The following is an 18,330-nucleotide window of genomic DNA, read 5'->3' as shown; positions in this document are numbered from 1 at the left end:
TGGGTTTACTTCCCAGCCAACCACAGTGCCAAGCAGTGCCGGACCCCTTGTGCCTTGCGGACAGCCTGTGGGGAGTGCACCAGCGGCAGCTCGGAGTGCATGTGGTGCAGCAACATGAAGCAGTGCGTGGACTCCAATGCCTACGTGGCCTCCTTCCCTTTCGGCCAGTGTATGGAGTGGTATACCATGAGCAGCTGCCCCCGTGAGTGAAACGTGAGCTCTAGGCAGTGTGGGCGACAACACTGTGTGTAGGGCAGTGCTGTCAGCCTCTGAACTTCCTAGGGATGAAACCAGACTTGACCATCTGCTCAGGTCTATCCAGAGACTGCCTGATAGGAACCTGCATAGAGAATCAAATACAGTGACACAAGTAAACAATTATAGAATAGATCACAGAGTACAGAAATAACTTGCTGAGTCTCAGTATTATATTACCCAAACTATGGAATGTCTCCACATCTTCATCTCCTAATTCGTAAAGTAAGTGCTTTCCAGGAGATGGTCTCTAAAGTCTCTTCTGCCTCCAATATCCTAGGATTGCGAGAGAAGAGAGGAGTCTCTATTATAGGTTGGACAAAATATTGGGCTCCTTAAAATTTTATTATATCATTTGAACAATCACAATAGAATAGGAATTTTGACTAACGTTGAATCATCTGTTGTTAACAAAGAAGATAATTTAAATATACAATGAATTTAAGCCTACATGTAATAGTAAATTGTAGCTTATGTTTTTTTACAGCTGAAAATTGTTCAGGCTACTGTACCTGTAGTCACTGCTTGGAGCAACCAGGCTGTGGCTGGTGCACTGACCCTAGCAATACGGGCAAAGGGAAGTGCCTAGAGGGCTCCTATAAAGGACCAGTGAAGATGCCCTCTCAGGGCCCCACAGGAAACTCCTACCCACAGCCTCTTCTCAATTCCAGCATGTGTCTGGAGGACAGCAGATATAACTGGTCTTTCATTCATTGTCCAGGTAAGATGTGTTCTCTGTCCCAAATCCCACTGCTGCTGCTGCTGAGTCGCTGCAGTCGTGTCCGACTCTGCGGCCCCATAGACGGCAGCCCACCAGGCTCCTCTGTCCCTGGGATTCTCCAGGCAAGAACACTGGAGTGGGTTGCCATTTCCTTCTCCAATGCATGCATGCATGCTAAGTCGCTTCAGTCATGTCCGTCTCTGTGCAACCCTATGGACAGCAGCCCACCAGGCTCCTCTGTCCACAGGATTCTCAAGGCAAGAATACTGGAGTGGGCTGCCATTTCCTTCACCCCCAAATCTCACTACCTACTTAGAGAATAAAGCCTTGAAAGCTACATTATTTACATGAATTTCTTTAAGGGAAAAAAAAAAGAGAGATCATTTAAGAAACTTTGTTTCATATGAAAAATATTTTTAATGTCAATTAATGAAAATACTAAGAATTTTCAGTTGTTTTGCTAACTTTCATTATAAAAGTAATGAAATGTGTTCATTATAAAAATTAGCTATTACAGATGTAGATAAAATAAAAACTACAATTCCTCATCTCTTAGTTCAGTTCAGTTGCTCAGTTGTGACCGACTCTTTGCAACCCCAGGGACTGCAGCACGCCAGGCTTCCCTGTCCATCACCAACTCCCGGAGCTTGCTCAAACTCATGTCCATTGAGTCAGTGATGCCATCCAACCATCTCATCCTCTGTCATCCCCTTCTCCTCCTGCCTTCAATCTTTTCCAGCATCAGGGTCTTTTCTAATGAGTCGGCTCTTCGCATCAGGTGGCCAAAGTATTGGAGCTAGAGCTTCAGCATCAATCCTTCTAGTGAATATTCAGGACTGATTTCTTTTAGAATTGACTGGTTTGATCTCCTTGCTGTCCAAGGAACTCTCCAGATTCTTCTCCAACACTGCAGTTCAAAAGAATCAATTCTTCAGTGCTCAACCTTCTTTATGGTCCAACTCTGACATCCATACATAACTGCTGGAAAGACCATAGCTTTGACTACACAGACCTTTGTCAGCAAAGTAATGTCTCTGCTTTTTAATATGCTGTCTAGGTTGGTCATAGCTTTTCTTCCAAGGAGCAAGCGTCTTTTTAATTTCATGGCTGCAGTCACCATCCACAGTGATTTTGGAGCCCAAGAAAATAAAATCTGTCACTGTCCATTGTTTCCTCATCTGTTTGCCATGAAGTGATGGGACCAGATGCCATGATCTTAGTTTTCTGAATGTTGAGTTTTAAGCCAACTTTTTCACTCTCCTCTTTCACTTTCAAAAAGAGGCTCTAAATTTAGTACCTCTTCGCTTTCTGTCATAAGGGTGGTGTCATCTGTGTATCTGAGGTTGTTTATATTTCTCCTGGCAGTCTTGATTTCCAGCTTGTGCTTCATCCAGCCCGGCATTTCCTCATCTCTAGTTCTTCATAGAAGGACAAACTTTTAACAGTAATACAGATATCTTTAGATGTATAGTTTTTTAAATAAAAAATACTGTGAAGTATACTATGCATATGATATATTGTTCTCCAGTTTTCTTTTTTTACTTAAAAATACAATGTGATGATTGCTAGGGGAAAAATTAAAAATAAAATCTCCTGCCAGCCCAGAAATTCCTCTCCACAGATGTAGGAAAGAAAGTTTTATTACTGAGTAAGCATTAAACCAGATGGTAATGCACATTTCAGCAGTCCACTAATGAGATACAACAGAGAGAAATCCCACCCTTTTATTTAGCCCAGCGTATACAGTCCATTCTATACTTGTCCTCAAAATGAAGGTAACTTGTTTTTGTGTGAGAGAATTTGACACCACTGTCTGCTCTACATTCTTTCATAGTTTATTGTGAATTTACCTGGTAATTGGTGTGGCCACCTATGTAAGTTAATTGCCTTTACCCAAAGGAAAAAACAAAAAGGAAAACAAACTTGTATCTTTAATGCAAGCCAATGGTTATAGTTTGGATCCATTCCCACAGAGAGAGGGTAGGGTGGCTGGCTCACTTGATGTTTACATTTCAAAGAGATGGCTCTTAAGCCTTTAACAAAAACCGTGTCTGCTTTGTAATGCTGACTTATGGCTTATTTAGGTTTTAAAGAGATTTACATATGTTTCAAAGGAATCAGAGGTTTTTTAAATGCAAATTTTCTTACTAAAATGCTCTAAGAATAGGGAGAAGGAAAACCTCTTTCTTTTGACAAGAAGTAAAAAGGAGAAATTGAGCCTGCCTATCTACCTCCCTCTTTTCTTCCTTCCCTTCCTTTCCCCTTCTCTCCCCTCTCCCCTCTCCCCACTCCCCACTCCTTCCCTCTCTTTGCTTCTCCCAATCCTTCCTCCTTTCTGTCACTCCCAGTGGTTGATGCAAGAAGGAATCAACCTTGAGTTGATCTAAAACTTGAGCCTTAATCTGCTGGGGTAGCTGCCCTGAGAAACCAACCCAGAGAAAGTGGCCTTTGATTCAAACTTCCAGTAAATGCACAAAATTACTGATGGGCTGCCAGAACAATTGGGAGAAGCTAGGCAGGTGCAAAGACTCCCAAGAGGTTAGTGGATAAGAATTTCTCTGAAATCCTGCCAGACAGTGCTCCTGACTACTGGACTGTTTGTGAAGATTTCTATAAGGAAAGTTATTTAGTGAAAGTGTCAGTCGCTCAGTCATGTCTACTTCTTTGGGACCCTATGGACTGTAGCCCACCAGGCTCCTCTGTCCATGGAATTTTCCAGGCAAGAATACTGGAGTGGATTGCAATTTCCTCCTCTGGGGGAATCTTCCTGACTCAAGAATTGAACCTGAGTCTTTTGCACTTCCTGCATTGCAAACAGATTCTTTTACTATCTGAGCCACCAGGGAAGCCCATATCACTTATATGGAATGTCCAAAAAAGGGCAAATATTTAGAGACAATAAATAGATTAGTGATTGCCTAGGACCAGGGACAAAGGGGAATGATGAGTTTAAAGTTTTCCAAAGTAGCTGTACCATTTTTCATTCTCACTAGCAATGTTAGAAAGGTTCAGATTTCCCCACATCCTCATCACATTTGTTTGATTGTAGCTGTTCTAGTGTATGAGAATATGAGAAATGGCATGTCACAGTGTTTTTTTGTTTTGTTTTGTTGTAGCTGTACTAGGTCTTTGTTGCTGCACATGGGCTTCAAGTTGTGAGCAGGGGCTACTCTTCTTTGGGGTGCACGAGCTTCTTGTTGTGGGGGCTTCACTTGCTCCAGAGCACAGGCTCTAGGCATGCGGGCTTCAGTAGCCGAGCATAGTCTTAGTCGCCCTGCTGCACGTAGGATCTTCCCACACCAGGGGCTGAACCTGTGTCCACTGCATTGGCAGGGGGATTCTTAACCACTGGGCCACTTGGCAAGCACTGTGATTTTGATTTGCATTTCCCTAATGACTAATGATTTCCTGCTGGCTCAGATGGTAAAGCGTCTGCCTGCAGTGTGGGAGACCTGGGTTCAATCCCTGGCCCGGAAGATTCCCTGGAGAAGGAAATGGCAACCCATTCCACTACTTTGGCCTGGAAAATCCCATGGAAGGAGGAGCCTGGTAGTCTACAGTCCATGGGGTCGCAAAGAGTCAGACACGACTGAGCGAGTTCTCTCTCTTTAATGACTAATGAAGTTGAGCATCCTGTTGGTCATTTGTATGTCTTCTTTGGAGAACTATTCAAATTCTTTGCTCAGTTTTAAAAATTGCATTATCATTTTACTGTTGACCTATAGGAGTTCTTTGTGAATCAAGATACAAACCTCTTATTGGATATACAGTTTGCAGATATTTTCTCCCATTCCATGGGGTTTCTTTTTATTTTCTTGATGATATCTTTTGAAATACAAAAGTATTCTTTTACCCTATGTGCTTTTGGTATTGTATAAAAGAAATCAGTGCCTAACTAACCCCAAATCACAAAGGTTTACTCTTGTATTTTCTTTTTAAAGTTACATAGATTTATCTCTGTGTATTTAGTTCCATAATTCATTTTGAGTTAATTTTTGTATCTGATGTGAAGTTGGCATCCAAACTTTTTTTTTTTTTTTTCAAACTTATGTTTTTGCATGTGGTTAGCTAGTTGTTCCTGCAACATTTGCTGAAAAGGCTATTTTTTACTATTGAATTTTGGGAGTACATTTTTGTACTATTGAATTTTAGGAGCACATTTGTTGAAAATCAGTTGAATGTAAGAAATTATTTCTGAACTCTCATTTCTGTTCCATTGACCATATGTCTGTCTTTGTGCTAGTATCACACTCTTGATTTCTATAGCTTTGTAGTAAGTGTAGTAAGTTTTGAATTTGGGAAGCCTAAGTCCTCCAACTTTGTTCTTTTTCTAAACGGTCATGGCTGTTCTGGGTTCCTTGAATTTCCATATGAATTTTAGGATGAATTTGTCACTTTCAGTAACATCAACAAAAAGCCAGCTGATACTTAATAAGAGGTTGCTTTGAATCTATAGACCATTTGTGGGCATATTGCCATCCTAATGGGGCTTCTCAGCTGGAGCTAGTGGTAAAGAACCCACCTGTCAATGCAGGAGACCGAAAAGATAGTTTTGACCTCTGGGTCGGGAAGATTCCCTGGAGGAAGGCATGGCAACCCACTCCAGTGTTCTTGCCTGGAGAATCCCATGAACAGAACAGCCTGGTGGGCTACACTCCATAGGGTTGCACAGAGTTGGGCACTGCTGAAGCGACTTAGCCTGCTTTGTTATTCTGTTGCTCTGTCGTATCCGACTCTTTGTGACCCCAGGGACTGCAGCACACCAGGTTTCCCTGTCCTTCACCATCTCCCAGTGTTTTCTCAAACTTCTGTCCATTGAGTCAGTGATGCTGTCTTACCATCTCATCCTCTGCCACCCCCTTCTCCTTGTGCCTTCAGTCTCTTCCAGCCTCAGGGTATTTTCTATTTTTTTTTTTTTTCATTTATTTTTATTAGTTGGAGGCTAATTCAGGGTCTTTTCTGATGAGTCGGCTCTTTGTATCAGGTGGTCAAAGTATTATTGGAGCTTTAGCTTCAGCATGAGTCCTTCTAGTGAATATTCAGAGTTGGTTTCCTTTAGGATTGACTGGTTTGATCTCCTTGCTGTCCAAGGCAAGGGACTCTATAAAGTTTTCTCCAACCCACAATTCGGAAGCATCAGTTCTTTGGCGCTCAGCCTTATTTATGGATCAACTCTTGCATCTGTACATGACTACTGGAAAAACCATAGCTTTGACTATATGGACCTTTGTTGGAAAAGTAATGTCTCTGCTTTTTAATATACTGTCTAGGTTTATCATTGCTTTTATTCCAGGGAGGCAGCGTCTTTTAATTTCATGGCTGTAGTCACTGTCCATAGTGATTTTGGAGTCCAAGAAAATAAAGTCTGTCACTGTTTCCATTGTTTCTCCATCTGTTTGCCATGAAATGATGGGTCGAGATGCCATGATCTTCATTTTTTGACTTAGCACACACACACCTTCTTAACAGTATTAAGTCTTCTAGTTTATAAACCTGGAATATCTTTCTATTTCTTTAGTTTTTTATTCTCTTTCAGCAGTGTTTTATAGTTTTCAGTGTCTATATCTTATGCTTATTATGTTAAATTTACTATGCAAAGTATTTTATGCTTCTTCAAGGTATTGTGAATGGAATTATCTTAATTTTGTTTTTTGATTGTTCATTATTAGTTTATGTTTAGAAATAGAGTTGATTTCTGTTTGTTAATTTTGTGTCATGCAACCATGCGGAACTATTATTTCTACTATTTCTTAGTTGATTAGGGTTTTCTTTATACAGGGATTGTATTGTCTGCTAAAAAAGACAGTTTTACTTTTTCCTTTCCTATCTGGACACCTTCTTTAAAAAAAATTTTTTTGGGGGGACTATTTGTCCTGACAAGAAACTCCAGTACAATATTGAATAAAAGTGGTGAGAATGGACATCATTGTCTTGTTCCTGATCTTAAGGAGAATGAATTCAGTCTTTTTCCATTATATATGATATTGGCCTTAGTTTTTTCTTACATGTCCTTTATCAGGTTGAGAAATTTTCCTTCTCTTCCTGGCTTTTTGAGGGCTTTGATTGGGTGCTGAATTTTGTCACATACTTTTTCTGTATCTTGATAATCATGTGGTTTTGTTCTTTAGTTTATTAATGCTATACATTATACTGATTGATTTAAGGATATTAAACCAGTCTTTCATCTCTGGACTAAAGCCCATTTGCTCATGATGTATAATTCTTTTTACTGTGTTGCTGGATTCAGTTTTTTGTTTTTTGTTTTTTTTAATTGGAGGCTAATTACTTTACAATATTGTAGTGTTTTTTGCCATACGTTGACATGGATTCCGTTTTATAGTTGGGTATTTTGTGTCTGTTTTCATATAGGATATAGATCTGTTCTGTAGTTTTCTTTCTTGTGATGACTGTCTAATTTTGGTACTAGGGTAGTACTGACTTCATAGAGCGAGTTGGGAAGTATTCCCTCCTTTTGCATTTACGGAAGGAATTTGCAAAAAGATTGGTATTAATTCTTCTTGAAGTATTGACAGAATCCACCAGTGAAGCCATCTGGGCTCGGATTTTTCTTTGTGGGAAGATTTTTGATTATTCATCCAATCTCTTTACTTAGTAGGTAAGTAAAGTATAATACAGGCAGATTTCTGTTTCTGCTTCAGTTTGGATAGCCTGTATTTTATAGGAATTTTTCTATTTCATCTAAGTGGTCAAATTTTTGGCATACAGCTGTTTATATTATTTTCTTGCAGGCAGCTTTTAGCTATATGTGTTTTACTATTTAATGTTTTGAACAGTTTTTGTTTTGCGTCTGATTTTATTTTATCCTTTTCTTTTTGCAAAGTTTCTAAATATTGTGAAGTTTTTTCAGAGCTTGCTTTCTTATTTTATGAATGCAGTGATCCCTCAAGCCTCCCTGAATTTACTAAAGTTAATATTTTTCATTCTCTTAAATTTCTTGCACTAATCCTTCCTTCAGAGTTAGTTGTTCCACGTGTTGATCTTGGTGATGCCTTTAGCTTGGTGATTTTCTCAGACTAGTGATTCCTCAAGGTTGATTTGTATTTTTAACTGAATGTCTAGGCTTATGAGTACTGGGTGTACTGAGCTGTTGTGAAGGTGTGGTGTGATGTCCTAAAGGAAAGGCTGGCTGGCTAGTACCAGGACTCACCAACTCTGGTCTGCCCTGGCTGTTGATGAATGGTCTGCAATCCTCCCTCAGTGAAGGGAGGAAGGAGCATCAGACCAGGCGTCTGGATGTGTTTGGCATGTTCATGGTTGTGCCAAGTGCCTCCCCACTTGGGGTATTCTGAAAACTTCTAGAAATTCAGTGCTTCAGAAGTATCCCTCTCTACTTCTCATAACATTTTTTCCTCTTATCCCAAACCCTTGCTTTTACATTTCTTCTATACTTGCAGTGAAATTTGAAGGGGAAGAGAGAGAGAAGCATTTGTTCAGTGTTTTTATCAAATCAACACATTGTATACTTTAAATGTGCACTTGAGATTTATGCAATATTCCATGTCAGTTATATCTCAGTAGAGCTGAAGAGAAGAAAAGACAGGTCTGCTTATAGATTGTACACTACCTGAGTGGCCTCACCTGAACTCTGCAGCGCACAGTTGTTCTGAGCAGCCCCGAGAGGTCCATGCGCCATATTTCTTTCTAGTTGTGAACTCCTGTATGCATCAAGAATCAGTAATTCCACTTATAAAAATGTTTACTTATAAAGATGGTTATTTTTCTAAAATGAAAAATTGAAAGCAAACTATCAGAATGTAAGGAAATGGTTAAGTAGCTATTTGGCTTCATAATAATCATTCTACCATTTAAAGTTTTATGTTAGATGAAATAATGTAAAATAATTGTGATCTGCATTTTAAAAAATCAAAATTGAATATTAATATAAACACAACTGTGTAAAACTGTATAGAAAAAAATACTAGAAGGAAAGATTCCAAAAATGGACAGTGATCTCTGGGTGGTGGAATTGTGTGTGAATTTTTTCTAATTCCTTGTATTTTTCTAATTTACTATCATGAGCATGTATTATTTTTAAGGTGAATAACAACAAAAACTTTTTTTAATGGCTATGGACTTCTACCTTGCTGTAATATATTTCTGATTTTCCTGAACTAGCTCTTTTTTGATGTTTTCATCTTATTTCTCAAACTAATTTTTGGTAGTTTTGATGATTATTTAGAGGCAATAAGGAACATAGATGGTTGCAAATAAATCTTGTGGAATGTATTCCACCCAGCTCTACCATAGGACAAACCCCTTAAAATTCTTTCTTTTAGCTTGCCAGTGCAATGGCCACAGCAAATGCATTAATCAGAGTATCTGTGAGAAGTGTGAGAACCTGACCACGGGCAAGCACTGTGAGACCTGCATATCTGGCTTCTATGGTGATCCAACCAACGGGGGAAAATGTCAACGTAAGTCAAAATTTTCAGGGTCACTGATTGCAAATCAGGTGGCACATGATATGTCTGTTTGTCTTGATTATCTTGGAGGAAGAAAGCCACTTGGTTTCAGATAATGTGTTTCTTTTTTTTTTTGGAATTACAAAGCTACTTTTAATACTTTGGGGTGAGCCCCACAGGAATAAAAAACACTGGGAGGGGGTAACCCCCTCACCCCCAGGAGTGGCCCAGGGGGAGAGAGGCTACCTGAGGGGAAGGAAGCACAAAAGGGACCCGCTGCAGACTCAGGGCAGAGGGAGTGCCATCGGTGCTGGGACCCGTGAGCACTACAGGAGAAACCTCGAGCGTGGTGGGACTGGCTCCAGGCACACAGGCGAAGGGCAAGAGGGTTGGACACGAAGCCACAAAGCTACTTGGGTTCCTCCTTCTTCTCGTTTGCCTTTTTCTGCTTCTGCTGCATGATCTCCAAGTCCCTCTGCTTGCGGGCGGCAGCAGAAAGCCCGTCATCTCGGTGCTTTCCCTTAACCGAGTCGCTCTGCTTTTTCATGTTCTTCTGGCGGGCGAGCTCGCGCTGGTTACCGCGGGTCATGGCGACGGCAACGGCTCCGGCCTGCCTCCGTTGCGTCCCCTCGTTCAGTACGACGTTACAGGCCAATGCGTTTCTTAAGTTACACTTGTCAGGAGGTCAGCTGAACTGGAAGAGAGAGAGCAGAGCTGCCTAGTGTCAGAGTAGATATTAAAGCATCTAGTCAAAATGAAGGAGTTAAAGCCTTTAATCAGTTCCTGTGATAATGGAGGGAAAAGGCTTACACTGAGGGAGCACTGACTCCCCTTGTTCTACTTTCCTTCTTGGAATGGTGTGCTGTTTGAGCATCAAGTGAGTTAGCATAGGCTTGGGGGTCAACATGAATTTAAGGTCCAATAAAAGCCTCTTATGGACCCTGAAGTGGAGAGATGGTATGGGGAAAGGCTAGTAGGAGTGGAGAAGTACCTGGGATGGAGAGTGGGTAAAGCCTCTTTGAGGTTCCCCTCCTCCTCCATGTGGAAGCTTAGCAGAGGTGCCTGAAGAAGACCTCTGCCTGAGGCCTCAGATACAGAGACCTAAGAGTGAAGGCACCTGAGCTAGGAATGCAAATATGTGAGAGAGAGTGGCTGGCCAGGGGGCCTGAGCCCTTGACTCAACTCCACTAGAGAGTTCCACCCAGGCTGGTGTGGAGAAGACAGCTTTCCCTGTAAGGCCCACCAGAGAAAACCTTTATCGTTGCCTATGGTTGGGCCTCAAAAGTCACATGTAGGTTTTTAACCAGGAGCAAGGAGTCGGACACAACTGAGCGACTGAACTGAACTGAACTGAGACTCCTCAATACATCCAGTATTTTTAAAGATTTAAGTAGCCCTGTGTTTCCCCATACCTGTCAGATAGATTCCTGTAAGCAAAAGGACACTTACTGTTAGCACACAAATTATATTTTTTAAAATGACAAGTGATACCAATAAACTACTTTTCGGTTTGTTCTAGTTTTCAGTGGAAAGATCCATCAGATCTGAGGGAAAAAAATAAGAAAGGAAAATCTCTTAACTGCTCCCCAAGTCCCACCTCCAAACTCCTTAGCATGGCCCTTGAAAATCTGATTCCAAAGCAGTCAGAAGAGAGCTAGTGTCCTAGTGGAACCTCTCTGGGATTCATTTTCCTTGTCTGTAAAATGGGGATAGTAGGGTGGTTGTTGAAATGAAAGCAGTCAGCAGGACATGACAGGTAGATGTGAACAATCATTATTACTCTTCAGATGTCCTTTCTTACCATTCTTATGTAAAGCTCAGATTAAAAGGTATTCAGTAAAAATACTTTTTTATTCCTTGTGAATAGATTTCATCCATTAGATAGTAATCAAGAGTACCTGACATTATTGAATGATTGATAAATACTGATGCAAGGCATTGTCCTGGCAGCCCCCTGAGACAACAGTGCTTTTAATATCCCCAAGGTAGAGTAGCCTGACCAAGCTCTCACTGTGAGATTTGGCCATGCTGAGAGCCACATTCAGGAAATGTGACTTTAGCTACTGGGTCTGGTTGCACCACTATGATGAGGGTGCTGTCATCCCTGTTATGTTCAACTGTTATCTTAAAAAGTTACATTCTCCTCTTGGCATTTGTACGGCTTGAGTACAGTTGTCCAGAACTTACTGTTGTTGTTTAGTTGCTAAGTCATGTCCAACTATTTGCAACCCTATGGATCGTGTAGCCTGCTAAGCTAGGCTCTTCTGTCCATGGAATTTCCCAGGCAAGAATACTGGAGTGGGTTGCCATTTCCTTCTCCAGGGGATCTTCCTGACCCAGGGATCGAACCTGTGTCTCCCACATTGGCAGGTGGATTCTTTGCCACTGAGCCACCTAGGAAGCCGTTTCCAGGACTTAGAGCTAGCTTTATTTTTCAGAGTCACAATCTATAATAGAAAGCATAATTTAAAAATTCTGTGAGTGGCACCAAGTCTTTAACGTTTTCTTCTTAGAACTGAGTAGTCCTTAATCTTTAGATAACAGCGATGATTTTTTGAATGCTTACTGTATTTCATTCATGTGTTATCTCATTTAATCCTCCCCAAAATCCTACAGGATAGGCATTATTATTACCCCCATCACATGAATGAGGAAGCCGACTTAGAAAGGGAGCTAAATGGAGGGGCCTGAATTCAAACCTGGGCAGATTGACCATAGGCCTTTGCTTTTGTTAATACATTGCACCTCTCTCCATCCTCAGCAGAACCCAGAGTTGAACCCTTGTGTTTCTCACTGCAATGTAAATTTTCTTCACCACTTGCACTATTCTATTCATAGGTTTCTTTGAGTGATATTTTTTCTCCATGGGATTTATTTTAAAAGTATACCTATCTGTAGCCTAATACTTTTAATTTATGCACAGAAAAACAGGTTGTTGAGTGAAAAGCTGTTGAGGGAAAAGATCATTTATTTCAGCTGGAGTAAAAAGTTTGTCAGGGGTCACACAGAGATGTTGGATGAAAGGTGGAGATGAAAGGTGGCTAGAGGAAGGAGATGACGAGAGTCGTTTGCTCTGAAGGCTAAGAAGTCAGGCAAGGGTGCTGAATCATGGAGGGCCTCTGAAACATGACCTGCCGTTGGAATCCTCCCTCAGCTCTGAGCCCTGGTATGATTTGAAATGTGGCCATTGGCAGAGCCTAGCCAGACCAACCCTCCCTGCAGGGAACAGTCATTGCTCAGAGGTCTCTATGGGGACAGAGATTGTGTCTGTGTGCCCACACTGAAGATGCTTCAGAAATGTTTATTGAGTAGATGAAAGAATCGTGATACAATCGTAACAGACTCTGTTACATCCCAAAGAGGGACGGCCTCAAATGGCAGCGGACGCTAATGTTCTCTTTCATGCTGACTGGTGACTGACTCCTTTAATGTTGACTCTGACATTATTTGAGATAAATCACCAGCTTGAAAAAACAAGAATTTTACCTATTAAATGAATGCTTTTATTTTACCTATCTTTCCAGTTGAATCCAATTCAGACAGAATTACTTGTTTTGGGGAAAAGCCTGACAGTGGTTATCTTTTAAGCCAGTTGTGACCACCCCCTTTCCTTCTTCTCCCCAGCATGCAGGTGCAATGGACATGCGTCGCTGTGCAACACCAACACCGGCAAGTGCTTCTGCACCACCAAGGGCGTCAAGGGGGATGAATGTCAGCTGTAAGTACTATACTCCTGGGACTCCTGGCACCATCCATACCTCACCAGGGAGTGTGAAGGGGCTGTGAAATTGCCTGAACCCCAAGAGCCACCCTCTTCCCTGGGCCTTGTTGCCATGGGCTCTGAGGAATCCTCAAATCGATTGATTTGAAATTTTCCCCTTTCTGCTTCAGAGAGGTCTAATTTAGTCACCCTCCATACTGAGGAGGTTGTCAGTTTAGCAGTAATTCCTTAATGGCTCTTTAAATCACATTTTTATGTTTGAGTGACACTGACAATTCCTGGGTTGCTGATTTGGATTAGTCTTTTCAGTAAAGGCTCTATTTTTTTGTCATGTCAGGAGATTTTCTTAAAAGATAAGAGTTGGAAGAACTGGTATTCTAATTGTAGAGACTTCCTCTTGCTTTTAACACATCCCTTCCTGTTCTAGCATTTTCCTTAGTGATATATATCAAACATCATCTGAGGAAGAGTTTGGGGTCCCCATCCTCGAAGATGCAAACAGCATCAGGCAGATTGGGAGATTCACCCCTGGCTCTGCCTCCAACTGACTAGGGTGCTGTAGAAGCAAATCACTTAACTGTGTTAAGCCCTGTTTCCTCCATCTATCAATAGTGAGGCTAGTGGTAATTGTTTTTAGAGTCCTGGTGAGTTGAAACAAGGGATTGTTCCTCATTTTCTCTCTGCCTCACCAGAAAACCTCATGAAACAAGTTCTAGCATAGACTTGAGAGAAATGTTTAGTAGTATCAAAACATTGACCTGATATAAACAGATAGTCACTGGTGAATTTTGTTTTTCTTAAAAAATGCTTGTAACATCACCAGTGATTGAGACTTTGATAGTGGCATTCAGAAGAATATTGCTCTGTCTGTATTTTTTAGTAATATATATGTTTCCTGTTTTTGTGCTGCCCTGAAGCCAATACGTAAAGTCTAATCAGAGATTAAATTTAGTTTGTAAATCTAGGTTCCTTTAAACACAAAAGTGTAATAGAGCAAATTTAATCACCCCCGCCTTCTGTTAATGGTATACAATAAAGAAATGAGGTGTAGGTTCAGTGAAAGACTTTCTCTTTAGGAAATTTTAGATATAAACAAGTGCTGGTAATACTAGATAAAAAGACATAAAACATCCTTGAATTATTTATTTGGGAAAAGTGCTTGACTCAAGCTTTCTCCTCCTTTCATCATGGTTCTTAGCTATTGTGCCTTCCTGAATCACTTTGTTAAGTGGGAGCTTGGGTTTTACCGATGTTCATGGATGATATTTATGGGGAAATTAACAATTCTTTTTGACTAGAACTCTTTTTCTCCAGACTGGTGAACCATATCCAAGAGTTTTTAGTTTTGGTTGTTTTTTTTTTTTTTTAGTGATCCTTGGTGTTTAGCCTTCTCTCACTTGTGTTTAAAGAACAGGTTCAATTTATCTATGGATAATAGGAAATGTGAGAAATGAATATATGAAAAGAAATTTTTTTTATTTATGTATTTATTTTTCAACAACAGCTCTGATTTTATTGCAGTAATAAAAACTGAGAGCTAGATGGCCCTAGGAGAAAAACATATGTAAGATAGCTTTTCTTTCACTCAGCCACTATTTACATCTTTTGGCATAGTCTCATCTAAACAGTTTGCCTTTGTCACAGTCTTATCCACACATACACATTCCAAGATGGATAAAAACTTAACGACTTTATTAGCAACTAACCACAGGTAAATCAATTTGAAAAATGCCTTAACTGCACTTTTAGAAGAATATTTGTTCATACAAAAGTGAAAATGTGTTTTCATGATAAAAAATAGGATCTAAATTTTACTTTATTTGAATTTATCTTATATGTTTTGGCAAGTATTTATTGGTTGTTGGTGGAGTGAACTGCTGGGCAGTCAACATTGAAAATGAATGCAGACTCTTGTTAGTCCATCTGATTTGAGCAACAGTGAAGAATGTAATTGTACTGACTCAAAAAGTATAGTTTATATAAAAGGACCTGCTTGATTTTAAAGTGACTGTAGATTCACTATTGAATGTAAATAACAATAGAAAATAATCTTCATTTTTTCAACCCTAGATGTGAGGTAGAAAATCGATACCAAGGAAATCCTCTCAAAGGAACATGTTATTGTAAGTGTTGTTGCAGTTCTTCTTTGTCTAGAAGGAAAGCAATTCAATAAAACTTCACTATTTTCTTTTATACGGTTTGAGAATGGTAAATGCTATAGGAATATAGTAACCACCCATGGAAGTGGCTCTTAATTTGATGTGTCATATTCTACTAAATTTAATTCATATGTGAACACTATTTTAAGCTGCTTTAAGTCTGGTTGTGGTTTATATTAATATGTCTATAGCAGTTATCAGGGAAGAGTACAGAGATAAACGTCTCTGGCTTTCCTTATTTGTATTCTCTTGAAACCTTATTTCATTTGCCATTATCTGGTTGGGGGGTCATCATATTTCATATTTTAGGATTGATCAAATACAGAATTCTAAAAATATAGTTAAAGTTATCATTCTCTCTGAAACTGATTTGTGTTAACCACCTCTTTAGGAATTAATGTGTAAAATAAAATGTGTAATGACTAACGATACACGGTAAACCAGATCCTTGTAAGTAAATGCATTTTCTTCCTATATGAAAATCTACATACTGGGCCAGATTATGGAACCAGAGAAAAATGAGCTAATGTTTTTCTACTGTGATTGTATACCCATACCATCTGGGTTTAAATAACATCCCTTCAAAATTCACATCCACCCAGAACTTAATAAATGTGTTTTTTCTAGAAAAAAACAAGAGAAAAACTTGACCTTGCATATGGGAAAGAGTTTTTCAGTATGATTCCATAATCACAACTCATAAAAGACAAAATTTTTTATTTGGGACTTATAAAAATTTAAAAACTAAAAACAACCTACAGACTAAGGAAAATGTTTACAAAGCGTATCTTTGAGAATTTGTGTTCAAAATATATAAAGAACTCCTACAACTGAATAAGGGGACAGTGTCAGTTAAAAACAGGCAAAGATTTGAAAAGACATTTCACCAAAGAAGATAAATGAATTGCCAATAAGCACATGAAAAAATGGGTAACATTATTAGATATTTGGGATATGTGTGTTAAAACCACAGTGAGATGTACCCCTAGTTTTACTGAAATCAAAAGCCAATACCACAGCTTAATAGAAGTAAACTGGATTCTTATATCTGCTTCACAGTCTGTTGCACTATGTCTCTTTGGTTAAACTACACACACACACACACCACACACACACACACACACACACACCACACACCACACACACACACACACAACCTGGCCCCACCAGATATAGTTGAAAAGGACGGAGTGATTTTTTGTTGTTGTTTCTGATGCACCATTCAGCGTGCAGGACCAGGGCTCGAACCCATGCCACCTGCATTGGATTGCGGAGTCTTAACCAGATGTCCTATTCATCATAGGAGATTGGAGTGCAAAAGTAGGAAGTCAAGAGATACCTGGAGTAACAGGCAAGTTTGGCTTTGGAGTACAAAGTGAAGCAGGGCAAAGGCTAATAGAATTCTGCCAAGAGAACACACTGGTCATATCAAACACCTGTTTTCAACAACACACGAGACGACTTTACACGTGGACATCACCAAATGGTCAGTACAGATTGATTACATTATTTGTAGCTGAAGACGAAAAAGCTGTATACAGTCAGCAAAAACAAGACCTGGAGCTGACTGTGGCTCATGTCGTCAGCTACTTGCAGCAAAATTCAGGCTTAAACTAAAGAAAGTGGGGAAAACCACCAGCCTAGTCAGGTACAACTTAAATCAGATCCCCTATGAATATACAGTGAAGGTGAGGAATAGATTCAAGGGATTAAATCTAGTAAACAGAGTGCCTGAAGAGGTATGGACAGAGGTTCAGAATATTGTACAGGAGGCAGCAAATTAAACATCCCAAAGAAAACAAATGCAAGAAGGCAAAGTGGTTCTCTGAGGAAGCTTTACAAATAACTGAGGAAGGAAAGGGAGAAAGGGAAAGGTACACCAAACTTAATGCAGAGTTCCAGAGACTAGCAAGGAGAAACAAGAAGGCCTTCTCCAATGAACAATGAAAAGGAATAGAGGAAAACAGCAGAAAGGGAAGACTAGAGATCTCTTCAAGAAAAATGGAAATATCAAAGGGACATTTCATCCAAAAACGGGCACAGTAAAGGACAGAAACGTTAAAGATCTAATAGAAGCAGATGAAATCAAGAAGAGATGGCAAGAATCGAGAACTGTACAAAATAGATCTTAATGACCCAGATGGTGTGATCACTCACCCAGAGCCAGACTTTCTGGAGTGTGAAGTCACCTGGGCCTTAGGAAGCACTGATGCCAATAAAGCTACTGGAGGTGATGGAATTCCAGCAGAGCTATTTAAAATCTTAAAAGATGATGCTATAAAGGTGTTGCACTCAATATGTCAACAAATTTGGAAAACCCAGCAGTGGCCACATGACTGGAAGAGGTGAATCTTCTTTCCAATTCCCAAGAAGGGCAGTACTGAAGAATGTTCGAACTACTAGACAGTTGCACTCATTTCGAATGCTAGTAAGATTATGCTCAGAATCCTTCAAGCTAGGATTCAGCATTACATGAACTAAGAACTTCCTGATATTCAAGCTGGGTTTAGAAAATGGAGGAACCAGAGATCAAATTACCAGCATTCGCTGGATCATAGAGAAAGCAAGGGGATTCCAGAAAATCACCTACCTCTGTTTCATTGACTACACTAAAGCCTTTGACAGTGTGGATCATTACAAACTGGAAAACTCTTAAAGAGATGGGAATACCAGACCATCTTACCTGTCTCCTGAGAAACCTGTATGTGGCTCAAGAAACAACAGTTAGAACCTTATATGGAACAACTGACTGGTTCAAAATTAAGAAAGAAGTATGACAAGGCTGTTTACTGTCATTTGCATATGTAACTTATATGCAGAGCACATCATTGGAAATGCAGGGCTGAATAAATCACAAGCTGGAATCAAGATTGCCAGGAGAAATGTCAACCACCTTAGTTATGCAGATGATACCACTTTAATAGCAGAAAGTGAAGAGGAACTAAAGAACCTCTTGATGAGGACGCAAGGAGAGTGAAAAGGCCAGCTTAAAACTCAGTGTTAAAAAAAACTAAGATCATGGCATGAGGTCCCATCACTTCATGGCAAACA

The 18,330-nt window shown here is 39.9% G+C and overlaps 2 protein-coding genes across 3 annotated transcripts in view; one reads left to right on the top strand and one right to left on the bottom strand.

Moving 5' to 3' along the window:
• Positions 1-18,330, top strand: part of ATRN (attractin) — a 187,714-nt gene that overhangs the window by 108,866 nt on the left and 60,518 nt on the right. For both annotated transcript variants that reach the window (XM_061126711.1, XM_061126712.1), the window contains exons 17-21: positions 17-202; positions 743-976; positions 9,274-9,411; positions 13,024-13,117; positions 15,191-15,243. In XM_061126711.1, coding sequence (XP_060982694.1) covers positions 17-202; positions 743-976; positions 9,274-9,411; positions 13,024-13,117; positions 15,191-15,243 — 705 coding nt within the window. The remainder of the gene's footprint in view (positions 1-16; positions 203-742; positions 977-9,273; positions 9,412-13,023; positions 13,118-15,190; positions 15,244-18,330) is intronic.
• LOC133044874 (small EDRK-rich factor 2-like) lies at positions 9,673-10,061 on the bottom strand. Its single transcript, XM_061126713.1, has one exon. It carries the CDS (start codon positions 9,986-9,988, stop codon positions 9,809-9,811), a length of 180 nt encoding a protein of 59 aa, XP_060982696.1. The 5' UTR covers positions 9,989-10,061; the 3' UTR covers positions 9,673-9,808.

This window comes from Dama dama, chromosome 23 (assembly GCF_033118175.1).
Source record: "Dama dama isolate Ldn47 chromosome 23, ASM3311817v1, whole genome shotgun sequence".
Taxonomy (NCBI): Eukaryota; Metazoa; Chordata; class Mammalia; order Artiodactyla; family Cervidae; genus Dama; species Dama dama.
Note: the sequence above shows the minus strand (reverse complement) of the source record. Positions and strands in the feature narration are given on the sequence as shown.

Bases quoted from the DNA above. Each gene is read 5' to 3' on its own strand.
- LOC133044874 (XM_061126713.1), bottom strand. From the start codon at position 9,988: ATGACCCGCGGTAACCAGCGCGAGCTCGCCCGCCAGAAGAACATGAAA.